We start from the raw sequence: 25,201 nt of genomic DNA on the forward strand, positions 1-25,201 counted from the left end.
AGCTGGTTATGCTGGCTCTGCTAACCAGCTAAACAAAGATGTCAATCTCAGACATTAAAGGGATACTCCACTTTTTTTTTGGAAATAAGCTCATTTTACAACTCCCCCAGAGTTAAACAGTTGAGTTTTACCGTTTTCGAATCCATTCAGCCGATTTTCTGATATTTAGAAGAATATCAGTAACCATATCAGTTTCTGGTCTCATTGACTGTCAAAGTATATATGGAAGTCAATGAGACCAGAAACTGTCTGGTTACTCATATTCTTCTAAATTTATTTCCAAAAAAGTGGAGTATCCCTTTAAAACAAGTACAGCAATCAGATTTTTCTAATGTGTACAGGTTTGTCTACACTCGTGAGAACCAAGCCCCCTCTGCTGGTCAAAACTCATAGTCACAGGTGAATTATAACGGGTCCCAAACATAGAAATGCTGGTAGAATGATAAAACAAAACGGGATCAGAAAATGGGTACCACTGTTATTCTTTTTTTTTTTTTTTAAAATCTGTACTTTTACTACCTCAATACATATTTTATTGTATATTTAATGTTGCATTTAACTTTCCGTTTGAAATGCTATAGTCCTAACTGGTAATATAAACATGGTTAATGCTATTTTGAGTGTTGTAGATCAGAAGATTGATCAAGACAGTTCTATAGCAAATTGAGTTTACTGTGTTTTCTGAAATAGTAGGAAAAAAACGGCGTGTTCTCTTCAAGGGTGGTTTTGAGGCAGTGTTTAGCCTTTATTCAACTTGCTTATTGCTGCATTGGAACTCTTTTTGTATGAAAACTGTAACAACATACAGGTATACATACGGAAAACATATATTCAGTGTCTCAAGGGCATAATAATAAAAAAAGTAAAAGTATTATAAAATAGGGTTATTTTACAAAATTATTTGCACCTAATACCTGTGAGAATATTATATTAATAATAATGTGTATTCATTTCAAATGGTAAAAATGAGCCATTCCTAACAAAATGTGCTTTAAAAACATTTGTGTCCATTAGCAGCTGTTAACGGTCAAACTGATGTGAATGTAGTCTCCTTCATCTGCAGATCATTCGTCATGAAGCACGTCATCAGGGATCCCCCTCACTCCTTCCTCCCAAACCCCACACAGGACGCTCGCTCGAGGGAGGTGTGGGGCGAAGATCACTTCTAATTTACGCGGAGCACAACTTCGGTTGTCTGACTTGACTTGTCCTGACAATCTTGTGAGCATGAGTCTCACCATCACTTGGTTGGCCCAAGCAATGCCCAGTGCAGGAAGCACCTTACTGCCCACCAGCCTGTGTATGTAAAGATATAGAAGACTTATTAGAGGGCTTCAAAAGCTTCAAAAGACAGTTTTTTTTTTTTTCCACACGTAGGCTCACTATTGGCCAACGCTGGTCATGTGTGTGATGCGTGTGATGTACAACAGATCATACGCTGTTAAACTAGTAACCTGAGTCGAGGCACAGAGAGAAGTAAATGAATAGTTGAAATAAAGTCGTTATTTTTGACGTGTTCTCGTCATTTGATAAATTTAAGATTGAGCCACTGTAGTCACTTGGACTATTTTAATGATGTCTTTCATAACTTTTTGAGGCCAGCAAGTTTCAATCCCTCAAGAAGCCTATGGACTAGTGTGCAGGAGTGATCCGGCTCTCAGATTTCATCAAAAATATCTTAATTTGTGTTCCGAAGATGAACGAAGATCTTACGGGGTTGGAACAACATGAAGGTGAGTAAATACTGACAGAATTGTCATTTTTGGGTGAACTATCCCTTTAATGCAAGGCAAGCACGTTGCATATATTTTTTTAGCGGCATTTTGGCTTGCTTTTGGCTTGCTTAGTTGGGGTTATTTAATATTTAACAATATTATTGATCTGTGTTGTACTACTTTCATGTTATCACTGTGAAGCTGCTTTGATACAATCTGTATTGTGAAAAGCGCTATATAAATGAATGTGACTTGACATTTAGTTTTTGATTCATATATTAAATAGCCTAATTCAAATAAATATCAAATAAATAAACAAAATGTATGTTTAAACGTTAATGAAATTAGTCGTGGCACACATCTCTAGTAATTACATTAAGTCTCCTAAAATGAGCTGAGCTGTTAAATATTCATTGGCTCTATTGCTGCTGCCAAAACTGAGGCAAACACACTCACCCATAGTCGCACCTTCCGGGATTTGGGCCATCCATAACATCTGTAACCTGGAATAGATAAATATCATGAGAACTATTTCTGTGTTATTTAAATTCAAATGAAAAGGTCTATAGCGTTTACAGCACATATTATATAATATCTCTGGTTACATGTAAGAAGTCAGATGCCGGTCTGACCTGGTTGACGCAGACTACAGGTGCGCCATATGCATGACTCAGGCGGTGGAGTGTACTGGAAAAAGCCAGCAGGTGACGTGACCTCTGCACGGCCTCATCAGCCTGAAACTCACTGCGAAACAGAGCAGCCACGGAGTCCACCACCACCAGTCTGACCAGACCTCGCTTCAGCAGCACAGGCACACGCTGAGACACGCACACCTGCAGAGCGTCCTGCTCACATATGCAGCACCAGCATTAAAGGGTTAGTTCACCTAAAAATGAAATGTTCATTCTCAAAACTTTCTAACTAACCCACTGATGTCACATGGACTACTTTGATGATGTCACTCTGTATTTCCTTTCTGGAGAAGGACAGTATACCGTACACATTTTCAATGGAGGGACAGAAAACTCTCGGACTAAATCTAAAATATCTTAGTATGTCATTAATGACTCACCCTAATGTTTTTTTTTCAACCCCGTAATACTTTCGTTTATCGTCGGAACACAATTTAAGACATTTTTGATGAAATCTGAGAGCTGGCTCGCAATAACTTAGCAGCCTATGGAGGACTGATCCAGCTGATTTCATCAAAACTGATCTCAGATTTCATTAAAAATATCTTAATTTGTTGAACGAAAGAAAGTCTTATGGGGTTGGAACAACATGAGGTTAAGTAATTACTGACAAATTTTCATTTTTGGGGTAAACTACCAGGTCTTACCAGGTCAGCTGCATGCTCGATGTAGATGCTGTCAGTTAAACGCCGGCTGTGGATCAGGGCTGGAGGCAGATCAGGTCTGAGCCGGGACTGCTGGGTAACGAGTTGCCGCAGTCGTTTGATGGGGAAAGAGTCCTCAGTGCAAATATAAACGGCTCCTGTTAAATGACCATAATATAAAATGTGATTTAAAACAATATTTCACTAGAGATTTGTCAAAACGATTAACTCTCCCTCTAACCTAGTAATCTCACATGTTGCCACAAGAGTTTCAGACGACATATCTCAAACTGTGCTCAGATTTGACAAGATACTGAAATGTCTATTTGCTGTTGTTCTCAATCAGGGGGCTGGGCCTCACATGGAGACAAATCAAGATATTCTTTATTTTATTGAACCCCCTTATCAATGTTGGAATAATTGGAATTTCCAGTCTTGGGAAAACCTGGATATATGAGGGCATTTTAATATAGTATTGGGTGGACATTGGAATTTATTTATTTTCATCTTAAAGGGATACTCCACTTTTTTTTTTTTTTTTTGGAAATAGGCTTATTTTACAACGAGTTTTACTGTTTTCGAATCCATTCAGCCCATTTTCTGATATTTAGAAGAATATCAGTAACCAGACAGTTTCTGGTCTCATTGACCTCCATAGTATATTGTTTTCCCTGCTATAGAAGTCAATGAGACCAGAAACTGTCTGGTTACTCATATTCTTCTAAATATCAGAAAATCGGCAGAATGCATTTGAAAACGGTGAAACTCAACTGCTTAAATCTGGGGGAGTTGTAAAATGAGCCTATTTCCAAAAAAAAAAAAAAAAGTATCCCTTTAAAATGCAATTCAATATTTATTTTATTGGGTAGAAATTGAGGCTCCGCGTCTTTACCTGAGTTCAGCCCTCCGTTTTCCTCTGGATACTGGACAGACAAGCAAAGCTGCAAACAAAATTGAGTTTTGCCAGCAGCACTCTCTCCTGCCAGCTCTGTTATTCCTCGTAACGGGAGACCACCGCGCATCAGACCGTCCAGAACGGGACAGGCCAAAGACAGCCTGTGTCCGGGCTCCAAAACAGGACATTCTCCCCGGATCAGCTGCAGAGCTGAGAATACATTAAAATAAGAGTTTTGCCTCAACAATTGCGGAATCTCTGTTGCAGTAATACAGTGGAAGGCCACCTGTGACCGGGCTGGTCTTGCGCACAGCGGCTGCTACTGCACAGTGAAGGCGCAGGACATCAGTCTTTGACAAGCGTGTCAGTCTCTGCAGATCTGGACCAGACACACAGAGGATCTCCTTCGCTGATCTGAAATGGGCTAAACAATAAAAACAACAAAATTAAACGAGTAGCGAATTCTACTTTAGACTGAATGTTACTCGAGCGTGATTTCTTGCCAACCTTTTTTAACAGCAGCAATAATCCTTGGATTTAGCTCAAATTGTTCCCACTCCATCACATCCCGTGAATCTCCATTTAAACGGCGCAACGTTAATAAAATAACGTTTAATTATTATTTTAATTCACTAAACCTCTCAGCTCACATTTTGAACAGCGCACCATTTACTTCCTGGTCAACATGTTGTTATAAATTCTGTCAAAATTAAAGTCTTAAATCCAATCGATGATTTTATTATTTTAATTTGTCGGGTTTTATAGTAAATACAGACGAATGACTATAAATATAATAATAATACTTTTTTTAGCAAGTCAATAAGAGAAAGAGTGCAATAAAGTATCGGCTTAACAACTCCCACCCTTCATATTATCGCGCTTTAAGACCGGGGTCCGCCACTGGCCCAGTGCACATGGAAAATGGGGGGGTTGGAGTGTAAACGTTTAACTTTGTTGATTAACTGAGATTGTAATAAATATACATTAATGATTAATATTTCTATAAAACATGTATTATGGCATAAATTGCTCATATTAGTGAAATGTACTCATCAAAATATCTAAACAAAGAACTGTTGTATAGTGGCCACCCCTCTATTTTCAGTTTTTATAACAGCCCATAATGTCGTATCCAGTTGGGTAGAAAAAGCCTTGGTTTAAAGTCACAACTGTTAGGTGTTATTAGATAATATTTTAACATATATTCTAGACATGTTGCTCAATGAAATGCGTTGTTTGTCAATTAAATAGTTTATGTGAAAAGCTAACTATAAACAGGACTGTAAAGGATACCGGTTTAAACTGTTTGATCTTTAGTCAAGTCTTTACTTCCTTTGACTGGTGAGTGGATTGCTATTGAAGGCTAACGTTAACAACATAACATTGCTTGTAAGTTATATTTATGCGCGTCTGTATATTATGAAATAATAAAAAAATAAAGCGATACATTGTGCTGTGTGTAACGTTATTTATGTAATATGTTTACGGTAGTATCATACAGGTCTTGTAACAAGCTAGCGTTAGCTTTTCATTTTGTAGCGTAACATTATGTTCACAAGTCATATCAAAACATTAGCTTGGCAGGGTTTATATATACTAGAAATATACATTAAAGATACTGCTAATTTGAAATGAATCCTAATATATAAATAAATACTAGGTTGTTATGAATGATGGTGAAATTAGCTAAAGTGAGCATTGTGTCTCACTGGCGCGTAGTCTGTTGAGTGGCACAGCGGACTAGCAGCTTCGTTTGCAACCCGGCGACCCGAGTTCTAATCCCGGTCTGCAAGTAATTTGACTAATATATAGTATAGGAAATAATACATGTTATGATACAACTTTATGAAGTATATATATTATTATGCTGTCCGAATGATAATAAACTGACGAGATGATGTGTGTGTTTGCCAAACGTTTGTTCAGTAATGGTGTACATGTTGTTTTCTTCAGGTCTGCATCTTCCTGCCAGTATGAGTCGTCAGTGTAAGAACTGTGGTGGAGCAGACATCGACACAGACCCATCCCGGGGGAGTGCGGTCTGTACAGCCTGTGGTTCGGTTCTGGAGGATAATATCATCGTTTCTGAGGTTCAGTTTGTGGAAAACAGCGGAGGGGTGTCTTCAGCAGTTGGCCAGTTTGTATCTGCAGATGGTAAGAGTGGTTCAACTTCAATTAGAAGATAGTTTGCAGTTTCATCTGCAGAAGTCAGCTTCTACACTCGCAGGAGTTCATAGGCCGCCCCCCTACAGTTACAAAGATCTCAGCAGTTATACCCTACACCAAGGTCCAAGCTACGTCCTTGCTTCAGGTTGCAGTTTCTGATTGGCTAAGAACACATATGGTCTAAGCAAATTTACGACACGTGGAAAGATAGGAGACTATGTCGCCATTAGTATATTTGTCGCACAATTCTTAGATTTAGGTCTGCGGTGACCTCAGAGGATGGGGAAAGGCATCTACGGGTCTTTTGTTGCATGTCGAAGTGTCCCATAGCTCATACAAGACCTGCACAGAGCATCCAGCGCACCACACACACAAAAGCACTAGGGAATCACAGCTTCTCCAAGGTTGAAGATTGCCTGCGATACATCAGGACAAACTACCAAAACATACTGATACATTCCCTCCTCAGGAAGTAATAATACTACTCACTGTAGTTTCTTGAGAAATACACATGAAAGAGGTACAGTTCTATAAATCAGATGAAATAAGTTATAGTTGGACTACTGTAACTTTAACTCGTCAGCTAGAAACAGATAGACAACACATGTTGAGGGTCACATCAGAATGTACCTAAAAGCAGCTGGTTAACACTCACAGCAAGCAAATCATTAAAAGTATATTTGAATCACTCAATGAATTAAGAAATGATTTATGTAGAAATGCTTATCTTTGATTATTAATCACTCTACATATACATTGAAGCTGCAGTGGATTCCAATCCAACCCCTTCAGATTAACAAAACGCAGGAAACAGATGATTACGTTAAAATATGAAAAATACCAGTTTACAGCACCAAGCCGTAGCGAGCCGTTTTGTACAAGCTTGACCGCACCCACTCTTACGTAAAAAATAAGGTGTATAGATAGAAGAACATTGGGGTCAATGCAAATTTGGACCGCTTTTATGTTCATTTTATACTATTCAAATTTTTGGGGACAAAAGTGAATGTAAAAAAAAATGATAATGTCATTAGAGATATTTAACATAAGATATTTCTTTTATTCTCAAAGTATCAGTAATGAAGTAATGAAGTTGATGTAATGAGTAATGATGCTGAAAATTCATTTTTAAAATATGCAAAAACAGTAAGAATATTTCACAATATTACCGTTTTTACTGTATTTTTGGTTAAATAAATGCAGCTTTGGTGAACAAAAACAAAAAACAACTTACCGACCAACTTTTGAAAGGTATAGTGTATGTACAAAACATACCGAGAAATGTTTGAATATCTTCTCTTGTGTTCCACTAAAGAAAGTGAATCATACAGGTTTGGAACAACAAGAGGATGTGTAATTAATGACAGAATTTTCATATTGGGGTGAACAATCTCTTTAATTTTAATCTCACCTGCTGTGACTGTTGAATATGACGGCAGAGCGAAAGAACACCCTTTTTGGAGTGGAATCAACATCGCATCCAAGCGTGCCTGATTCATGAACATTAGAGATGGCAGATCGCTGGGCCTACAAGTGGAGATGCAGAGCTAGAAGTTGACATATGCCATCACAGCATCAGGATTTATTACTAAAGCAAGAGGAGCCAGCCAGGCTTCTTCAGTAGTGCGGTTATCGGATGTGCAGGGTGTTGCTCTCACTACCGTCACCTAGTTCAGAGAACATTAGATAACATCATTAAAAATGTTAATTACAGCTGAATACCAATGTTATTTTAATATTATTTATGCCATTTATTAATATTTTGAATAAGCGTTTATATTTAAAAATATTTCGATTTTAGTTTAAATTTAAGTTATTTAGTTGTGCTTTTCAGCTTTTTGTCATTTTATTTTGTTTTTATATTTAGCTTTAATTTATATTTCAGTTTTAAGTCATTTTAATTTCCACTGTAAAAAAATGATCAATAAGTTATGACAACATATGTTTTTACATTGCTTTAACTCAATAACAAGCTAACAATTTTCTACTTTTTTTTTTATATGTTATACAAGACTCAACACCTCGCACTGTCATTAGTTCTGCATGTCAGTTTTGTGATTTGATATGGAATAGTTTTGTATATTCACAGTAACATACCCAAAGCAGAAGCTAACGTTCAGTGCCATGATTTGACCAAAGCACTAACTGGAGAAATATATAATTGCGCAATATTTTACATAGAGGCCAAGCGAAATACTGTTGTGTTTAATTTGTATCGTCCTGTCACTCTCCTGAGTTTCCTTGTTTATCAGTATACTTGGTTATCAGTCTCAGGGGTGTCAATCAATTCCTTTTGGTTGTTAATAGGAACACATGTGTAGAGTGAAGTGCAGTAGACATTGGCAACTGGTAGGGGTCACTAGTAACAATACAAAGATAAAACTGCCATTCACACAAAGAGCCACTGGGGCGTGCTATAGACCTTAATTTACAAAGCTTAAATTGTCACCTGTAATAATAGGCTTGTTTTTGCACACCTGTTTATATACTGTAAGTCAAAACTATTGTTATTTACTGTCATTGTCTGATACTTTAAACATAATACATTGTTTCTTTGTTTTTGTTTTTAGGTACTTCCAAAGCTCCGGTCCTGGGCAGTGGGTTCCACACAAGTCTGGGAAAAGAATCGCGAGCTCAGACACTCCAGAACGGTATGTGCACCTTTATATTAGTCAGCAGCAGTGTGTAGGTGCAGTCAGTAAATAATCATGTTTTTTAAAACGTGATATGCCCAGTCATTATTTACACACACACATACCGTTCTAAACCCGTATGACTTTCTTTCTTCTGGACAGCACAAAAGGTGAATTTTTGAAGAATGTCCTGGGCACTCCTTTCCACATAAGTAAAGTGAATGGGGAAAGGAGTGAAATAAAAATAGCCCATTGGTATTTTGCATTGTATTCCACATGTATGTGGAATACAATGCAATTTGTATTCCACATATGACTGTAATTAAAATTAAAATCAAATATGGCATTAGATGCATCACACAGACTTCTCGTATATAGATATATTGCTTCAATATTATGTTTCATTATTACACGGCTCTGTGGAATACTTGATTCTGATTGGTCAATAGTGCCATCCAAAGGTAAGTTATTCCCAGATAACAACCGCGCAAAACAGATAACGCAGGCTCATCCAGGTTACTGAAGTCTGCAGCGCTGTACGCCTGCTACAGTAAGAACGTTTTTTCGTTGTGGAAGTTTTGCGTTTGATGAGCTAATAAAATATTAAAACTCAGTCGAATCAATATTTTGTGTACAGTTATTTAATTATGTCATCCAGTATCATGGACTCACTCTCTCTTGTTTCATACAAACAGCTGCTGCCATTTTGTGACTATTGTTTTGTACAATTATGATGTACAATTTTAAAACAGTTTAATCTGAAATCAATATATCTTATCCCCATAATTATTTATGTGGCAAATTGCTGTGTAGTAAGTGGTACAAATGACTGTATACTTTATCTCTTAAATGTCCGTTTAGTTTGAACTTGCCGCTGCAACTGTTCTCAACGCGGAAGCTTAGCGTTTACAGAGCCAATAAAATATTTCAACTCAGATCAATATTTTATGTCTAATTATTTAGTGGCAAGTAGCAGTGTAGTAAGCGGGAAAATGTACATCCACCTTGCGTTGGGGTCCTTATCATCCTGCCGGGGGTTATTTTGAGAGGACCACCAGCTGGATGTTAGCCTAGAAGTCTAGACGCACCCTAGTGGCAGCAAATGTAATTTGCAACCAGGGTTGTCTGGCTTGCGACGAGCTGACCAAAAACCAAACTTTAGTCAGGACAATCACATCACCGTAGAGTCAGTGGGCGGGCTTAACATAATGACGGCTGTTGCAACGGTTCCGCGTGAAGAGAGAGCCTAAGTCCCACCCCTCTGCTTCCGGCTCATGGGACCTTATTTCGGAAAAAATATGTGTGGTAGAGTCAATGGCGAGAGACAACTTATCTTTTTATTCCATCTGAACTGTGCCCTTAATTACACATATGATGTTTTTCAATTTAAAAGATAATTCTGAAAGTCAAAAACGTTGCAGTTTGTCATAAAACAGAAGAGTTACATTTAGTTTTATGTGAAAATTGAAAGCGGAAGCGAATGTGTGCAGTCTGGTACAAAACACTCAGGTATGACGGCATAATGTTACGATTATAACGTAAGACTATAGAAACAATGACAGACATTAGCCTTAGTAAAGTTAGCTTCATTCGTTGAGAGAAAATGTGTGCCTGTGGGGTTTGTAGTCTTTGTAATTACGTATTTTCACAGTCTTATACCTCAACGGTTTTACATTAAACGGTGACTTTCTTTACTTTAAAATGTATCTTTTAAATTGACAAACATCATATGTGTATTTCAGGGCACAATTCAAACAAGATCAAAATATTTGTTGTCTCTCGCCATTGACTACCATCCAATATTTTTCCGAAATAAGGTCCCATGGTGGTCGACGGGAAGGGGAGGGACCACTGTCTATGGGAGGGACTTAGGCTCTCTTTTCCCTGCTAGTTGAAAACAAACTTGAAAACCTTGGAATTTGAAAGACAACCGTTTATGCCGCTCCTAGGATGTACATTATCCCTTACTTATCTCATTTACATTAATTTCTAATCCGGTTAAATCCCGAACAGTAAATAAATTGACATCATTTGCATCTGCGCTTTTCTGAAAATCACAAGAGGCATAATTACTGTTGATCAATTTCATAGAGCTCCCTGATGAATGTCTTTGGATTCCAGGTGTGTGTTGATTTAACAACTATAAGGCACGGCATTGTGTAAATATTTACTTGTGTGTTAATCAGAGGAACTGTGAGAACGATGTGCTTTGTGGCATTAAATTCACATATTGTTCCATTACAGCTTGCTGTACTGGTGCATTTTCAGAGCTGGAAGCGATAAAATACTTTGAGAATCAAGGTCACCAACTGTATAAACTCATGATTCTTCACGACTCTTCAACTATTAATCACAGAAACATCTGATCATATTTTAAACACTTTTTAAATGATTGACGCATAAAAGTGGATATATGTTTGGCTGTTAGTTGTAGTTAATATAAAAGATTCTGGTAAACTCATTTCCGACTGGCAAAAGTGGCCCTGTGGTCACAAACACAAGATTTCATTCATTAAATATAAAGGTGTCTCATGCCCCTGCGGTGTTGCAGCAGTTATGCAATTCTGCTGTCATTTAGGGAGGTCACTGCAGACCTGGCTGCTAATCCAAAGGCATGTGCAGCGTGAAAAATACTCTGGGATTAGACAGGTCTGGAGTGTGTGACGAAGGGTTGGCACACAGTGGTTCCAGAATAGAGGGATTACGCTCTTAAAAGCTTTCAGAGTTATATTTGGCCTTGGCATGCCAACACGACACTTGACACTGCAGCTTTTGGGTTCCACACAAAAAGTCCAACATCGACTTTAACATCTGTGCTTCAGTGATTATGTTAACTCTATACCGTAGGCTAAAGCAAGGGTTTTCATACTTTTTGATACCAAGGATCCCCAAATATGATGGGAAGGACCGCCTTCTTGAAATCAGATGGATGGATGGATGGATGGAGTGGAATTACAAAATCCAATAGAAAAGTACAGTTAAAAGGCAAACGAACTCTAACAAATCTAACAAACTATATGCACATTGGGCAAACTGTCAATAGAATACAGTAATCATGATTAAAAATTATTTACAACCAGTATTTATAAAATAGAATAGGGCAGAAATAATTAAAATGAAATAAAAAAAATTTCCCTGAAATTTTCCTTGGACCCACCGGCAGCCCTCTAGAGGTCCATAGACTTCGGTTTGTGAATCGCTTGTAATAAAATAAAAAGTTTGATGCGTCTACTCTTAAGCATCTGCTGAATTCATTAACACATATTGTACATTTAGAGGACAGATCGATGAAAGCATTTGTTGCTTATAAACATGTCTATGTGTGCAATTTATGACATAAGTAAATGACCTCGACTTGTGAAACTCATCAACTCCATCTGAAGCAACCTAAATCTTTCTCATTGTTTACAATGTAGGAGACTTTCAATGTCTGGGTGCACAAGGTCTTTTGCTAAATGGTGTATTAAGTAAACAGAACTCTGCCAGATAGACCATTGGACTGTGTTTTTTAATGTGGATTTTAATATGCTAAACACATCGAGGGCCGCCATGGGATTTAAGGGCAGACTGATTTATGTGTCCAGTGAATTACAACATGGCCTGTTTTGAGATCATCTGTGAAGTAGTAAATGTACGACTGTGAAAGAAGGGAGAAGAGGGACGTAGCCTCACACCAACGAGACGTGAAACAGCTGTCTTTTTGCCCGTTTTCACTTCCAGGCTCCACTAAAAGCCAGTCTGGCTGTGCACCGTTCTCATGACATCAGTGCTACTGGAAAACCAAACACCTGCGTGTGAAGTCGTGCCTCTGTGTGCAAGCGTGTGCGTATGCATGTGTGTATGTTTGCTCAATCTGATGCTTAGTGTGTCCTGTCTCTAGGGAAACGGCAGATACACAACCTCGGCAGCCAGCTGCAGCTGAACCAGCACTGCCTGGATACGGCCTTTAATTTCTTCAAGATGGTTGTGAGCAAGCACTTGACTCGAGGGCGAAAGATGACACACGTCATAGCCGCCTGCCTCTACCTTGTCTGCAGGACAGAGGGAACGCCACGTATCCTTCCCACAATAATCCCTAGGGTGTAAAACCCAAGTGAAACTCTTTGTGAATAGTAATCCATCGAGAAAAGTGTGCACATTCAACCCAAATTAGGTAGGATTTAGCCAATTTAGAAAGAAAAAGTAAATGTTTTGACCTTTTAGGTCTTTAATAGGCAAAAATCCTGTAGGTCAAACAAGGGATCAACAATATTGAAGAAAAATGCAATGTGTGGTAACTTGTTAAAAAAATCAATATGCAATATAATGTATATTGCTTGAAGTGTGTGAAATAAATGTAAATTATATTGAAATATACTTAAAAACTGAAAATTATATAACATATATATATATATATATATATATATATACATACACTGTATATATGTATGTATATGTATATACTGTATATGTGTGTGTGTATATATATATATATATATATATATATACTGTATATAAAATGTTTTACTTCTTTCTGGGAAAAGAAAGCATCACTACAACTTCAGAAAGTGAAGAGCAGTGTTTTTCGCATTACATAAAAATTAATGTCACAGATCAATCCAAACAATAGGACAAATACAATAAAACAACGAAATAAATGAAATAAACAGTGCTTTAGGTTTTTCAGGTAGGCTTACATTAGGTCTATTTAACAGTAGCAATCAAGTCAACAACAATACAGAAACTTGATAATCGAATATAAAAACTGCAGTCTTCACATTAATCAAATATACATTGATTCATATTAAAGCTACAAAAGTTATTCAGTCGAGCAGTAAGTGATTTACTCTTTTTCTTTTGTCGTTTGACCGACAGCAGCAGGTGTACTTTATTAGGCTGCTGTCACTGATCCGATTGGCTCAAAAAGATTTCTGTTTAAGTTCACTTAAGACAATAACTGACTGTGTTTACATGTGTGTGTGTGTGTGTCAGACACATTGAGTTGTTTTCCGCAGCTTATTGCGCTGAACGCTTTTTAACATCTAGCAGGTCACAGTCACGTGACCAGTGTATTCTCTGTGTTTAAACTAATTTAACTCTCATTAGAATATTAGTACTAGACGGTTGGGCTTTTGTATTAGGATTCTGGTAAGTAGAATAAGTTGATGTAGTTGCAAAGTTACTTATAGTCAGCAGAATGTCTGTTGGGGCGCATCAAAATAAAGAGTTAACAGATTTTAAGCAGACAGTCTACTAATACTTTAATGAGAGTTAGATGACATGACATGTAGTTACAAATTTACTTTAGAATGTCTAACGTGGACAATCGAAATAAAGTGTTTCCTTTCTATGCTTCATCAGAAGTTGGAACAGAACCAAACCAGCATAAAACCAACCTGGACCAGCGTAGAAATTCATTCTGGTCTAATATAGTCTCTTTTACCAGTCCATACTTTCCTTAGGGAAAACCCTGTTTAGGTTCTGAAAGGATGTGTCAGGATGTGAAAACAATAGTGCTAAAGTATACTGTCAGAGGCAAAAGAGAGGAAGAGGAAGAGAGTTTACTGCACCTTTTGGAATCTCAGAGGATGTTCCCTGGAGGAAATCATGAAAAGAAGCCCAGCAAGTCGCTATTTGAGCCACTATTCCCTCATTTAAAAGAAAAAAAAAAAAGGTTTTCAGTTTCTGTCCTGATTGTGTACAAAAGCTATTGAAGTGACACTCTTTTAACCTAAAAAATCATCTCCCCTTTACTGTAGTGAAAATATGGAACTCAGTCATAGTGACTAGTGATAGTTAAGGAAAATATAATTTCCCTGTTACAAATTTTAAGATTGTTTTTCCCCAACCTGTCAAAATGATTGTGCAAAACGATTGTGTTACAACGCAGGATGCCTGGATAGGGTTACACCACTGCTTTCTCTCTGTCTCACAAGCACCCTCCTATCTGTCTTCTTGGGTCACACCCAGTGTTTCCACTCTGCTTTTGTGTAGCGTCAGGCCTGTCTGGGTACCTGGTGTACCGTTTAGAGTTGCCAAAGGAGAATTGTTACCTGTTCCTGGGTGGGGCTCTTTCAGTCGCATGCAAAGATTCGGTACTTCACGCTAAACGTCAGAAACACAAAGAAGTCTTTACAGACTGCCAAAGCCATTCCAAATACTGGACTATTTTTAAATGTGTTCTGCTTTGCCTCATCAAACATCCTTACAATTATCTCATGCATCTTTGTGATTATGATACACATAATTATTTTGGACAAGTGTATAATAATTACTAGGAGCCCTTTAAATGCATGCATCTTACAAATATAGTGGACACTACAAGTCTTGTAGTATATGGTAAAGCCTTAACCTTTAAAAAAATGCATCATATTTCTCTAAAAATTATTTATGAACAACGAAGTCAAATCACAATCAAATAGAATCACTTTCAAATAGGTCACTTGTTCATGCATTTACTATTTTCTATATGGTGAATGACATGTGCTCTATATAGGGTATAGGGAGTGATTCAGACAGTGTAAATATGATTAATAAAAAGAGATTAAGAGACCACTGTCCTAGACATAAGCATTAATAAAGTGGTTTGTTAATAATTACAAGATTGCCAGAACTATGAAGACATTGGTGTTTGCTTGGTGAAAAAAAAAAAAAACATATAGAGACATGAGTCTTTTAGTATTGAAGAGATAAAGACAGTTATCAATATCACTGATTTCAGTCATAATAGTATAAATACTCTCTTTCACGCCAGGCCGTGATCAAGGCCGTCAGACTCCTGATAAAGTGGGATTAGCTTGTCTTGTAATGATACTAATCTCTGCTAAAGGGGGCATTAGTCACCATGAAGACACGTGCCTCAGGTGTGTGTGCCAATCAGGTGAGCAGTAACAGATGGTCAGGGTGAATCTCTTGCAGAGATAAGAAGATCTTGTCTGAAGCCCATTGATGTAAAGAGATGATCAGTGAAAGTCGAAACTCCTCCCGTGACAATTACAGAGCTGTCCAATGCCTAATTAATCACTGTGACCAGGATTAATTGAAGAGCATAATTTACTTCTTATTTTTAGCTATGTAGTTGGACAAAGATGTTTAGATCTTCATCACACTTTTAACCATTTTTATGATATAATCCATTTGTTTTGCATTCTCCTTCCCTTCCTTAACTGATGTGCAGACATGCTCCTGGACCTGAGTGATCTTTTACAGGTTTGCTCCTTTTCATTTAAATTTCTTTTATATATTTTCCACAATAGTCTGAATAACATAATGCAATATAAGCGGCTTTGCTAAGTTGCATGATGTTCAACCATTTGTATACCTTCCATATGACCATATAAAAGAAATGCTGTATGATATATTGTCTAATGGCAAGCAGAAATCATGTCAGAAATTATGATATCCAGCTTCCATCCACCTCTATACTTGCATGGTTTCTGTTCATTTTAAAGGCCAGCTTCCCAAAACCCCCACCCCCCCCCCCCCACCCCACACACACTTTTTCAATAAGTTTGACATTTCAATAGATATAATGCAGATGCCAAAATTGTGTATTTCTGAAATCTGATTGGAAATTTCAGGAGAGAAGCTGTTATACTCACACCTGTAACTGCACATGAATTCTATATAATGTTTTTGGTACCCACATACCCAGCTACTACTTGGCACAAGAATTGCATCTTATTGATGTTGACACTTGATAAAGACAAGCAATACAAGGCCTTGGGCCAGTGATTTTACAACAATAGCATAAAACTGCTTTTTAAATGCCTTATTGCTTTATTTAACAACATGTTCTTTTTGAAACAATAGATAGTACTGTCTTTATAACAATATATACAGTTTAGGTTTTATTAGTAGTTATTTTAGGGACAGACATTTTGGTGCTTAAGCATTGGTGTGATGTTATTTTTACACCTTCAGCTGTCCACTGAACTGTATCTGGTATTGAACAGACACTTGATGGTGGGGCGGAGGCTCAAATATGTCATGAATCTTTAGCAAGTGCAGCCACACCCAAATCTAACAAGACCCCCAATATATCCTGCCTGGATGCCAGGCAAACTAGGGACCTGGTGCTGAGGTCATAACCCCCTAATCAGTACAATGGGATCTCTGAAGTGCTGTTAAAAGTGCACATATAAACATGTTCACAACCCTGCTCCTGTCCTAGAAAGTTTAGCTCCAACCAAAACACCTGATCTAATCAAGCTCTCAAGGATCACTTGAAACAGATGTGCTGCATCCCAAATTGCCTAATTCATGATGAAAAAGTACTACATTCTTTTGACTATACAGCTTTGGGACATACTACTTTGTCATAATTGCGTCTTTAACAGACCGCTATGTCGCTTAGTGCGTGCATCTCTGTTTAAACCGCCCTGCCAATCATCTTGTCACAGTTTATATCCTCCACATTCAATTTTTATTTAATTTCCTACCACTTCAGAGAGAAATGTAGCAGCACGTTGATCTGCACTGGTCGTGGGTCTTTCATGCAGAGACTCTCCTCATGTGTTTGCATGATGCATTTAAAGGTTATTGAATTATTGACCTCATTGAATTTTGTTCATAGTTGTGCGACAGTCATTCACTGTTTGTGGATACCATAGAAATGAACTAGAAGTCTATGGAGTTAATTTTGTGCCATAATTAAACAAGCAAATCCAGCATTTTGCAAACAAACTCGATCTGCTTTGCAAAGGAAAACTCGACTCGCAAACAAACAGAAAACAATGTGTAAGTACAAAGGTAAATTTGCTCACAAATGCAGTTTGTGCTCAAAAATGGGATAATATGATCTCTCTTACGAGTATCTGTCAAAAGTCTCGCAACTGCATTTTGGACCAATCGTAAGCGATTAATCATTTATTTATTTATGCCGACATAGAGTGAGTTACAGTAATGTAGTCTTGTAAATATAACAGCATGTATGTGATTTTCGAGATCACGCAAGGTCAAAAATTAACCTTTGTACTTGCACATTGAGTTTTCCTTTGCTTTCCTTTCCTTTAATTATGGTTCAATATTAACTCCATAGACGTGCTCTAAGTATACCTGTCGCACAATTCAATCCAAAATGAGCAAACATGTTGAAGGTTAGCCAATGGGCTGTCGATTCATTTAAAAATGAGCTATTTCATCATAAAAGTGGATTATTCAGTGTAGTGAAGCCTCTCCTCCATTGACATCCATTCAAAAAAAGGTCTTGTCTCCTCTTCAGTGTAAGCTTTTTTTTTTGGCTAAGGTTGCAGGCTTGTCTTCACATGGCTTTGTTTGAAAATCATATTGGTGTGAAATTCAGTTGTGCTGAAGCAGGTTGGGATATACTTTGCAGTACAGTGGTTCCCCAGGGCAGGGTTGAAGACCTCTGCTCTACCGATCAATAGTTTGAGCTAAGGATCAAGGATGAAATAATCAAGTTTGAGCTTTTTTTTAAATAAATACTTTTATTCAGCAAGGATGCTGAAATTGATCTAAAATTGATTTTTATATTACTAATGATTCCTATTTCAAATAAATGCTGGTCTTTCGAACTTTCTTTTCATCAAAGAATCCTGGAAATTCGTTTTCATCATTTCCACTAAAATATCTACAAAGTGCTGGGTTGTAATCTGGTTTTATGATCACAACGGATTTAAGAATGTTCTTCTCTGATACATTTTAAAGTGGAAATGTTGCTATTTATGAAGACTAATGAGAAGTAATTATGTAACATATTTAATTCCCCGTCAAGAATCAGTGGTTGGTAACATGTAAAGTTGAACTCATTGAATACTTCACCGTTTTCAGTTATATTTCTTATTGTTGTAGGTTAATGTTTACATTCTGGGAAAGACCTTCCTCCTGTTGGCCAGAGAACTCTGTATCAACGCTCCAGCCGTCGGTAAGTCTCCCTTTAATGACTTCTCTGTGACGTTTCTAATGTAATTCAGCTGACCGGAACATTGCTTTTGAATGAACCTCATTAATAAAGCAGGCAGCATCTCTCAAAACAATTCACTTGCTAAATTGGTTATCAATAATACAGCATGGCTGGATCAATACAAGTACTCTCAATCTGTCCATCTGATCTGGCCTATGGATTCCTAGTTGCTTAAAAAGGGAGAAGATTTGCTGTTGTACTTTCATCCAGGCATGTTGAGCTACATTTTCTGCAATATTCTGTTATTCAGACCCAGGTTAAAAATGTGTTACCTGTCTGGAAATTATATTCATAGTGAGTTGCAGTCCAGCCAGATGTAACTAGGGGGCACTGCGTCATCAAAAAATCCATTATGGTATGCTCATAGCAAACATTTTTCCACCTTCTATGCACACTACGAGAACACGACATGTCTGCAGTTTTTAAAACAGACTCATCAGATTATAGGAAGCAGAGACAAAATGATTCAAATATACACCAGAGAACACCCCAATGTTAAAGTACTGGGCATAATCCCAGAATGCAGTCTGATTAACAGCTCTCCATGTGTCATAATTCCATATTCATCTGTTTTGTAGAGTTTTTTTTTGGTCAAAAATCTGCTGTTTTACCAAGCTGCATCTGCTCCATATTTACTAAAGCCTTAATTAGAATGCAAACGGTGTAGCAGCAGATTCTATGGGCTCAATTCAAACAGACTCCCTATTCAGTTCGTCGTGCAGCCCGCTGGGGATAATAGGTTCTTTATGTGGTCTTTCAAGATTAATATTTCATCCACACTTAATCACTGTCTCATTAACACAAGCCCAATGCATTTGTGGAGTGTGGCTTCATTTTTCAGATTTTAGTTATTATAATGCACATTGCACACCATTAGATAGAAAATACTTTTTATTTTAAAGTGTATACTTTTAGGGCATTAAAAATATAAATTGAGTTCAACATCCCTCGCTTCTGAAGCTAGGGCTGTGCAGAATGGAATCATTAGTTTATTCATTGATGTATTTCATGAGTGCATGTATAAGAAGTCAAAACAACTTTGAACTTGAGTCACAAAAACATTTATAATCTGCAGTTCAGGAAGCTGATCACTAATACAAGACATTTTATTTGTCAATCAGCATCAAGCTGAAAACAAATAAGTTATGTACAAAACATGACACACTAGTGGCTTCTGTCCACTATCAGAGCAGTACAACTATATCTGCTTGCTGCAGCTTCAATAATTAAATCAAATATATATTTTTTGCAATAAATAAAGCTGAAGAACATTCCTTCCATCTGAGCCCGTTGTGGTAATTAAGAGTCATTACCATTGAGTTCACCACTGCTACATAATGAAGGCAAGAGCCTCACGAGACCCTGTATTCAATCCATCCTAATTCCAGTGAGCGGAATGCACTGCAATGGGATGCCCTGACAACATTTCAGGCATAGAAAACCAGTTCTGGTATCTGACCCCCCTGCACGCCAGTTCCGTTGGTACTGTCCGAGGAACACTGGAACTGGAAGGTCACCTTTCCTAATTGCACTTCCGTCATACCCTCCTGTCCAAAGTAGCTAAGTTCATTTCCATCTAACACGGCACTGACTGTGTAGAAGGTGTCCTGCTCCACTTGGACCGGGTGTTCAAACCATACAGAGAAGGTGCCGCTGGACCCGTCTGAAACAAATTTCGTTAGGTTCTGGGCCAGGGTCACTCCTTGGCGCTTGAGTTCGATCTTGACGCTGTACTCTGCCTTTCCACCACTGGAACCATACAAGCCAAGACCTGCGATGAAGATCCTCTTGTCCACCGCAAACTGGATGCTATCGCAGCGTCCGCGGTAGCGCCACTGGTTACTGCGGTAAGCAGAGGACTGGAAACGGTGACAGCGCTGTGGTGTCAGACCCTTTCTTTTTTGCAGTGGGAATTCCAGCTTGGGCTGATTAGCCGCTGTGTACCACAGAAAGACATCGTGAGTCTCTTCCAGCGTTAAAATGTCTGACTGCGCAGCTCCGTTGGCGAACTCCTCCAGGGTCATGGTTGGGATGCGAACCAAGTAGAGAGCCTTGCCCAGCACTGCCCTTTTATTACGAGCGGTCGGTCCCAGTCCCTGCCTTTTGCATTCAGCCACAGACCAATCGAGAGCCGCCTGGAAGACCACCGCCTCCCGAGTGTTGAGGGTCTCTCGCTTTAGTATGATCTCCAGCGTTTGAAGATCAATCTCACAGAAACCCTCAGAGCGGAGCGCCAGCTCAGCCTGAGCATCAATGACCTCCCAACATCGCTGGGTCAGCTCAGGCTCCTCAAACAGTCGACTCTGGGACAACAACACACAGGCATTTTTGGCTTCTAGGCTCGTCTCCAGAAAGGTGACACAGGCCTTAGCCAGTGCAGGCACTATATACTTTTTGGCAGCGTACAAAGTGGCCAGCACTGTGTCCGCTTCAAGTTCAATCTCATCGCTGTACATGTACCTGAAAGTGAACAAAAAAGGGCTAAGAAATCATATCTTTCAAATAGCTTTGCAAGCATTAGGCTTTGTACTAGTGATGGAGTTTACAGTTATATGCATGGGTCAATGACAAATAATAGATGATTTAGAAGAAGAAAAAAAAAAGAATCTTAAAAGGGTACTCTGTATTTATGTTGGCTTCATTTTGTTTTGGAAAAACACATTTAATTTAATTTCCAATGTGATGACTCAAAGTAAAGTAAAAAGTAATATTTACCTTCAACAAATATATTTGTTGTAATTGTCAAAAAAAATGTAAATATATTTTTCAATGTACATAAAAACATCATGTATTCATAAATATGATATTTGGGTATGAGTTGCACCAAATGACATTTCATAACCTGAACTAACTTTTTTCAGAAAAAGAAAATTGTCTGAAAATTTAAGAGATTATTGACATCGACACGGTCATGAGGAACTATTTTATGCTTTTCTTCTCCATGTTGGTTGCACCAAATTACTTTGGCGGAAAAAAGGTTTTCAAATATTCCTAAAGAGTGAACCAATTGTGTAAAGATTTTTTCTTTTTTCAGAATTCAGAAAAAAAACAACAACTTCACATCATTCACCCATTTGCATTAGAATTAAATGCAAGACATACTTCAAAAGAATTAAAAAAGCAGCAGGCTCCACGTCAGGAATATGAATCTCAGATTCTCCTTCCGCTAGATCTCCATAAAACATGGCACCAAAAACAGAACTCCCCACTGCCAGCACATACTGAAAAAAACAAAACAAATGCCACACAGAAGGGGTTAAGCATACGGCTGAGGAAAAAGCCGCTGGAGGAGATGCATTTTAACACGGCAGGATGCGCTCACCTTGTGTGCTGGAACTTTTTGGGATGCGCCAGGAGGACCAACAACAAAATGAACATCTGCCATGAGTTCGTTATTGAACATCAAAGCATTCCTGAGGGAAACAAAATTCAATAGAATGTCTTTTTTTGGACCGATAACAGCCTAGTTTATTTGAAAAGCAAGCCGAACGCGCCCTTACCTCTCTCGCAATGTCGGATGGGTGGACTGCCAGCTGGCAGTCTCGACGTTATTATTGTTGATGTTCTGCTGAGTGGCAGTTGTAGTCGGCGTGGTCACCGTTTGAGTGACTTGGACGATGGTCTTTTTGCCGGCAGCTGTTACTGCTGTGCTGTTACTGTTGGGAAGGTTGGTGTTTATGCTGGCAGGAAAGAGTTCTGCAGCCATCTTCTTCCTCAAGGACAAAGTCACGATTTCATAGCATACTGGCAGCTTGCTGAGCTGTTTCCCACTCTTTCTTGTCCTTTTTAAGGTTTCTGGAAGCAAAAGAAAAAACGTCAACAACTTCATGATCCTGCCATATAGGCAATCTGGCGTTGTTGGCATCAGCAAGTCCGTCCACCAGTCTGCAGAGTATGACAGGTGTATCGGGGGGGAACAGTTCCCTTTGATTTAATTAGAAACTAAAAGCCTCGGTCACTCAATTCACACGCTTCCATAGCATATTTCCCTCTCTGGCACATTTACAAGCCCGTCCAGCCGAAATATTCCAAATCGAAGACTTTTTCCTCTTTCTGATCGCATCCTCACGATTTCTTGATCTCGCGCAAATACAGTGAAAGCAATACGTTGCAAGTAAATCAAAGTTGTTCGGTTAAATAAGTCAGAGGTCTGAGTCGACCACTGAAAGTGCTACGGGATCCTTGTCTGCCTACATATCTGTGTGTATTCCCTCTCTCGGCGTCTCTGCTCTGTATTGAAGCCCGTTTTGTGTAGCGGGAAAGGACGCCCAGCTCTCTGTTGACAAATCAAACTACGAGTGAATCGGACGTCAGTATCCCAGAGGCGCCTCCCACACACACACACACACAGTCAAACCGCGAGACTCCCCCCCCCCCCTCTCTCTCGCTCGCCGCTCACACGAGCTCGAATTAACCCCTTGCGCATTGTTTACTACGCACCGACAGATTTTGTGGAACACATTACTAAAATACTCTGACAATATTTTTTAGTCCTGCTTTACGTGCAGTTCTGACGATTAACGAACGAACAATTCTAATGAATTGCCTGTTTTCAGTGGATCAAAAACATGTAACGCGACCAAAGAATGATTCTTGTGAGTCGGCTCTAGTGCATCAAAAACATTTATGAATCAGTCGTAGAGTTACTGAATTAGCTTGACTCGCAAGTTACTACTTTCATGTTATGAGCACGAACTGATAATGTGCATGTTGTGAGACTTGTATGCACCGACTAGTTGCATGACAACTTGTAGTTAGGACAAAATGAACACGTTTTGAACTAAATATGTGGCATTTTATTTTATTATTCGAAAAATGCATTCATGTCGGATTTAATTTGTACTGTATCTAAAAAGCCTGTGCATGCACATCTTTTGGAATACACATTTATTTATGTTCTGCTGAATCTGACTGATAGTGTCATATAAAAATAAATTCAATTGATTCATTAAAAGTAGGATGCTACTAAAGGATACTGAACCCGAATAGTTAGGTTAGGCAACCCGAATCGTTAACAGGAATCGTTTAATTCGCGATTCCCATCTCCACTGTAGACAATATGTTCACGTCACCACTTCCACCAACACAGGCGTACACAATTCAAGATGCATCATATCTTACACTAGTTTGAGCCATGTCATTATTACCAGGGGCCAAACAGATTAAATCTGCGTTATATGAAATATTTGAAGGCATTTTTTTATTTCATTAAGTAACTTTTTCCGCACGCAAAACATAACTCGACATTGCAACGCTTTCCCACAATAATCAGCTTCAGTTGCAGTGGTTCAACTTCATAGGATCCGTAAAATTTGCTGATGTAGCCTTAAATGTATCATAAGGGGATAACATCTGCAACGAAGCGCTCAACCTACTAAGCAAATATTTGATGTCTTCGGTTTAAATGTCGCTCGTGCTCACCATTAACATGCACGATGAATGATTCGAGCGCGAGCGTTCTTTACGAACCGGGTTTAAAGAGATCAAGTAGCAGCAGAACAGAGCCGTCCGCATAGACTTGTCCACCAAAACGGACTCTGTAGTCGAAGTAATATGATTCAGTATTCGCGATTCAATAAAGCAATAACCGCAGAGGAACTTAAAAATAGTAGATCATTAGTCTTTATTTACCTTATTGTGCCGACCGAAGCATTGCTGCCAGGAAAATACATTCAGGTTTGATGTTTGAAGGCTCGCTGGCAACCAGGAGCCATGTTAAATCTACAGTGTGCTATGAGAGAGAGGGGGTTGGGCTTGCACAGCTTTCCCGGATCTCCAACAGAGGGCTCCGGCGCTGGAAAGTGGATCCTTCGCCTACGATAAGCGGCTTATCTATCTCACACAATTTAAACAATGATGTTTTTTGCCAGTCAGAGTCTGTGAAACATGCACACAGTGAGTGAAATGTTCTGAATCTAAAGCACTTATAGTGAGTCATCACTTTGGGTGCAGAATCTGGTTAACTTTTTGAAGATGCACTGGTGTTTTATTAATTAAAAAGTTTTATAGCTAGGCTACATGAATTTAGTAACACTTTTTGAGTGATTCAATTGATGTAAACATGAGATGCAGAATCCAGTCATATGAGGCTTTTAGAAAAAGCTGCTCATTCTACATAAAGCAGTCACCCACTCATGGATGGTGCCATGTTGGCATTTAAGACCAGCCAATAATGCAGTTCTGACTACTGCTAGTACTTTATATAGCGCTTTTAAGTCTTCAAGGTGCTTTCACAATACAACACATCACTATTTCCAGGTTCAAACGCTCTTTCCGATGCCAAAAGCATATACTGTTGATTGAAACGATTAGAGGTTTGAACCTGGAAACTGTTTCCTTGCATCACACGCAACCAAACAACTTTGTTGTGAAATGGCAGCAGTTAGTAAATAAAATCCATGCATCCCGACCAATAGGCTCTATGCACAACTTACTTCCGCATTCTGCTTGAACAGGTCTCATCGCTTCCGGTCCAGGTCTTTTGTATGTGCTTCATAAAATTTTTTGCGGTTTTACTCAAGATAACTTAAAAGGAGCGAGCAAAGTTTAGCA

General features: G+C 38.5%; 3 protein-coding genes across 6 annotated transcripts in view; 1 reads left to right on the forward strand and 2 right to left on the reverse strand.

Moving 5' to 3' along the window:
- Positions 1–721: 721 nt before the first annotated feature.
- xrcc3 (X-ray repair complementing 3) lies at positions 722–4,797 on the reverse strand. Its single transcript, XM_039692487.2, has 7 exons — positions 4,454–4,797; positions 4,233–4,370; positions 3,944–4,156; positions 3,055–3,209; positions 2,348–2,560; positions 2,172–2,218; positions 722–1,296 (listed from the first exon to the last, which is right to left on the reverse strand). The coding sequence occupies exons 1-7, from the start codon at positions 4,506–4,508 to the stop codon at positions 1,065–1,067; spliced, it is 1,053 nt and encodes a 350-aa protein (XP_039548421.2). The 5' UTR covers positions 4,509–4,797; the 3' UTR covers positions 722–1,064.
- The window catches only part of brf1b (BRF1 general transcription factor IIIB subunit b), a 59,146-nt gene continuing 36,457 nt past the window's right edge, over positions 2,513–25,201 (forward strand). Inside the window, exons 1-6 of one of the 3 annotated variants that reach the window (XM_089118560.1) lie at positions 2,513–2,591; positions 5,900–6,100; positions 8,683–8,763; positions 12,626–12,799; positions 15,902–15,933; positions 18,538–18,610. In XM_089118560.1, the coding sequence (XP_088974686.1) occupies positions 5,920–6,100; positions 8,683–8,763; positions 12,626–12,799; positions 15,902–15,933; positions 18,538–18,610 (541 nt within the window). In that variant the 5' untranslated portion in view covers positions 2,513–2,591; positions 5,900–5,919. Of the gene's footprint in view, positions 2,592–4,840; positions 5,336–5,899; positions 6,101–8,682; positions 8,764–12,625; positions 12,800–15,901; positions 15,934–18,537; positions 18,611–25,201 lie in introns of those variants that run through there. The other 2 variants (XM_039692484.2, XM_039692483.2) reach the window with 2 other exon arrangements.
- On the reverse strand, positions 19,695–24,418 carry btbd6b (BTB domain containing 6b). Of its 2 annotated transcripts, XM_039692486.2 has the most exons (5): positions 24,281–24,418; positions 22,150–22,444; positions 21,972–22,062; positions 21,752–21,870; positions 19,695–21,109 (listed from the first exon to the last, which is right to left on the reverse strand). In XM_039692486.2, the coding sequence occupies exons 2-5, from the start codon at positions 22,353–22,355 to the stop codon at positions 20,077–20,079; spliced, it is 1,449 nt and encodes a 482-aa protein (XP_039548420.1). In that variant the 5' UTR covers positions 22,356–22,444; positions 24,281–24,418; the 3' UTR covers positions 19,695–20,076. The 2 variants fall into 2 exon arrangements, with proteins under 2 accessions (XP_039548420.1, XP_039548419.1); XM_039692485.2 differs by lacking the exon at positions 24,281–24,418 and having other exon boundaries at positions 22,150–22,862.

Source organism: Pimephales promelas, chromosome 13 (assembly GCF_988280905.1).
Source record: "Pimephales promelas chromosome 13, fPimPro1.hap1.1, whole genome shotgun sequence".
In the NCBI taxonomy this organism is placed as follows: Eukaryota; Metazoa; Chordata; class Actinopteri; order Cypriniformes; family Leuciscidae; genus Pimephales; species Pimephales promelas.

What these genes read in the sequence shown, in the direction of transcription:
- xrcc3 (XM_039692487.2), bottom strand. Translation starts at nt 4,508, where the DNA reads ATGGAGTGGGAACAATTTGAGCTAAATCCAAGGATTATTGCTGCTGTT. An exon ending in AAACGGAGGGCTGAACTCAG is followed by an intron (nt 3,210 to 3,943) that starts GTAAAGACGCGG and finishes GTCATTTAACAG; the next exon opens with GAGCCGTTTATATTTGCACT. An exon ending in CTGTAGTCTGCGTCAACCAG is followed by an intron (nt 2,219 to 2,347) that starts GTCAGACCGGCA and finishes TATCTATTCCAG; the next exon opens with GTTACAGATGTTATGGATGG.
- btbd6b (XM_039692485.2), bottom strand. Translation starts at nt 22,514, where the DNA reads ATGCCAACAACGCCAGATTGCCTATATGGCAGGATCATGAAGTTGTTG. An exon ending in CATCCGACATTGCGAGAGAG is followed by an intron (nt 22,063 to 22,149) that starts GTAAGGGCGCGT and finishes TGTTTCCCTCAG; the next exon opens with GAATGCTTTGATGTTCAATA. An exon ending in AAAAAGTTCCAGCACACAAG is followed by an intron (nt 21,871 to 21,971) that starts GTGAGCGCATCC and finishes TGTTTTTTTCAG; the next exon opens with TATGTGCTGGCAGTGGGGAG.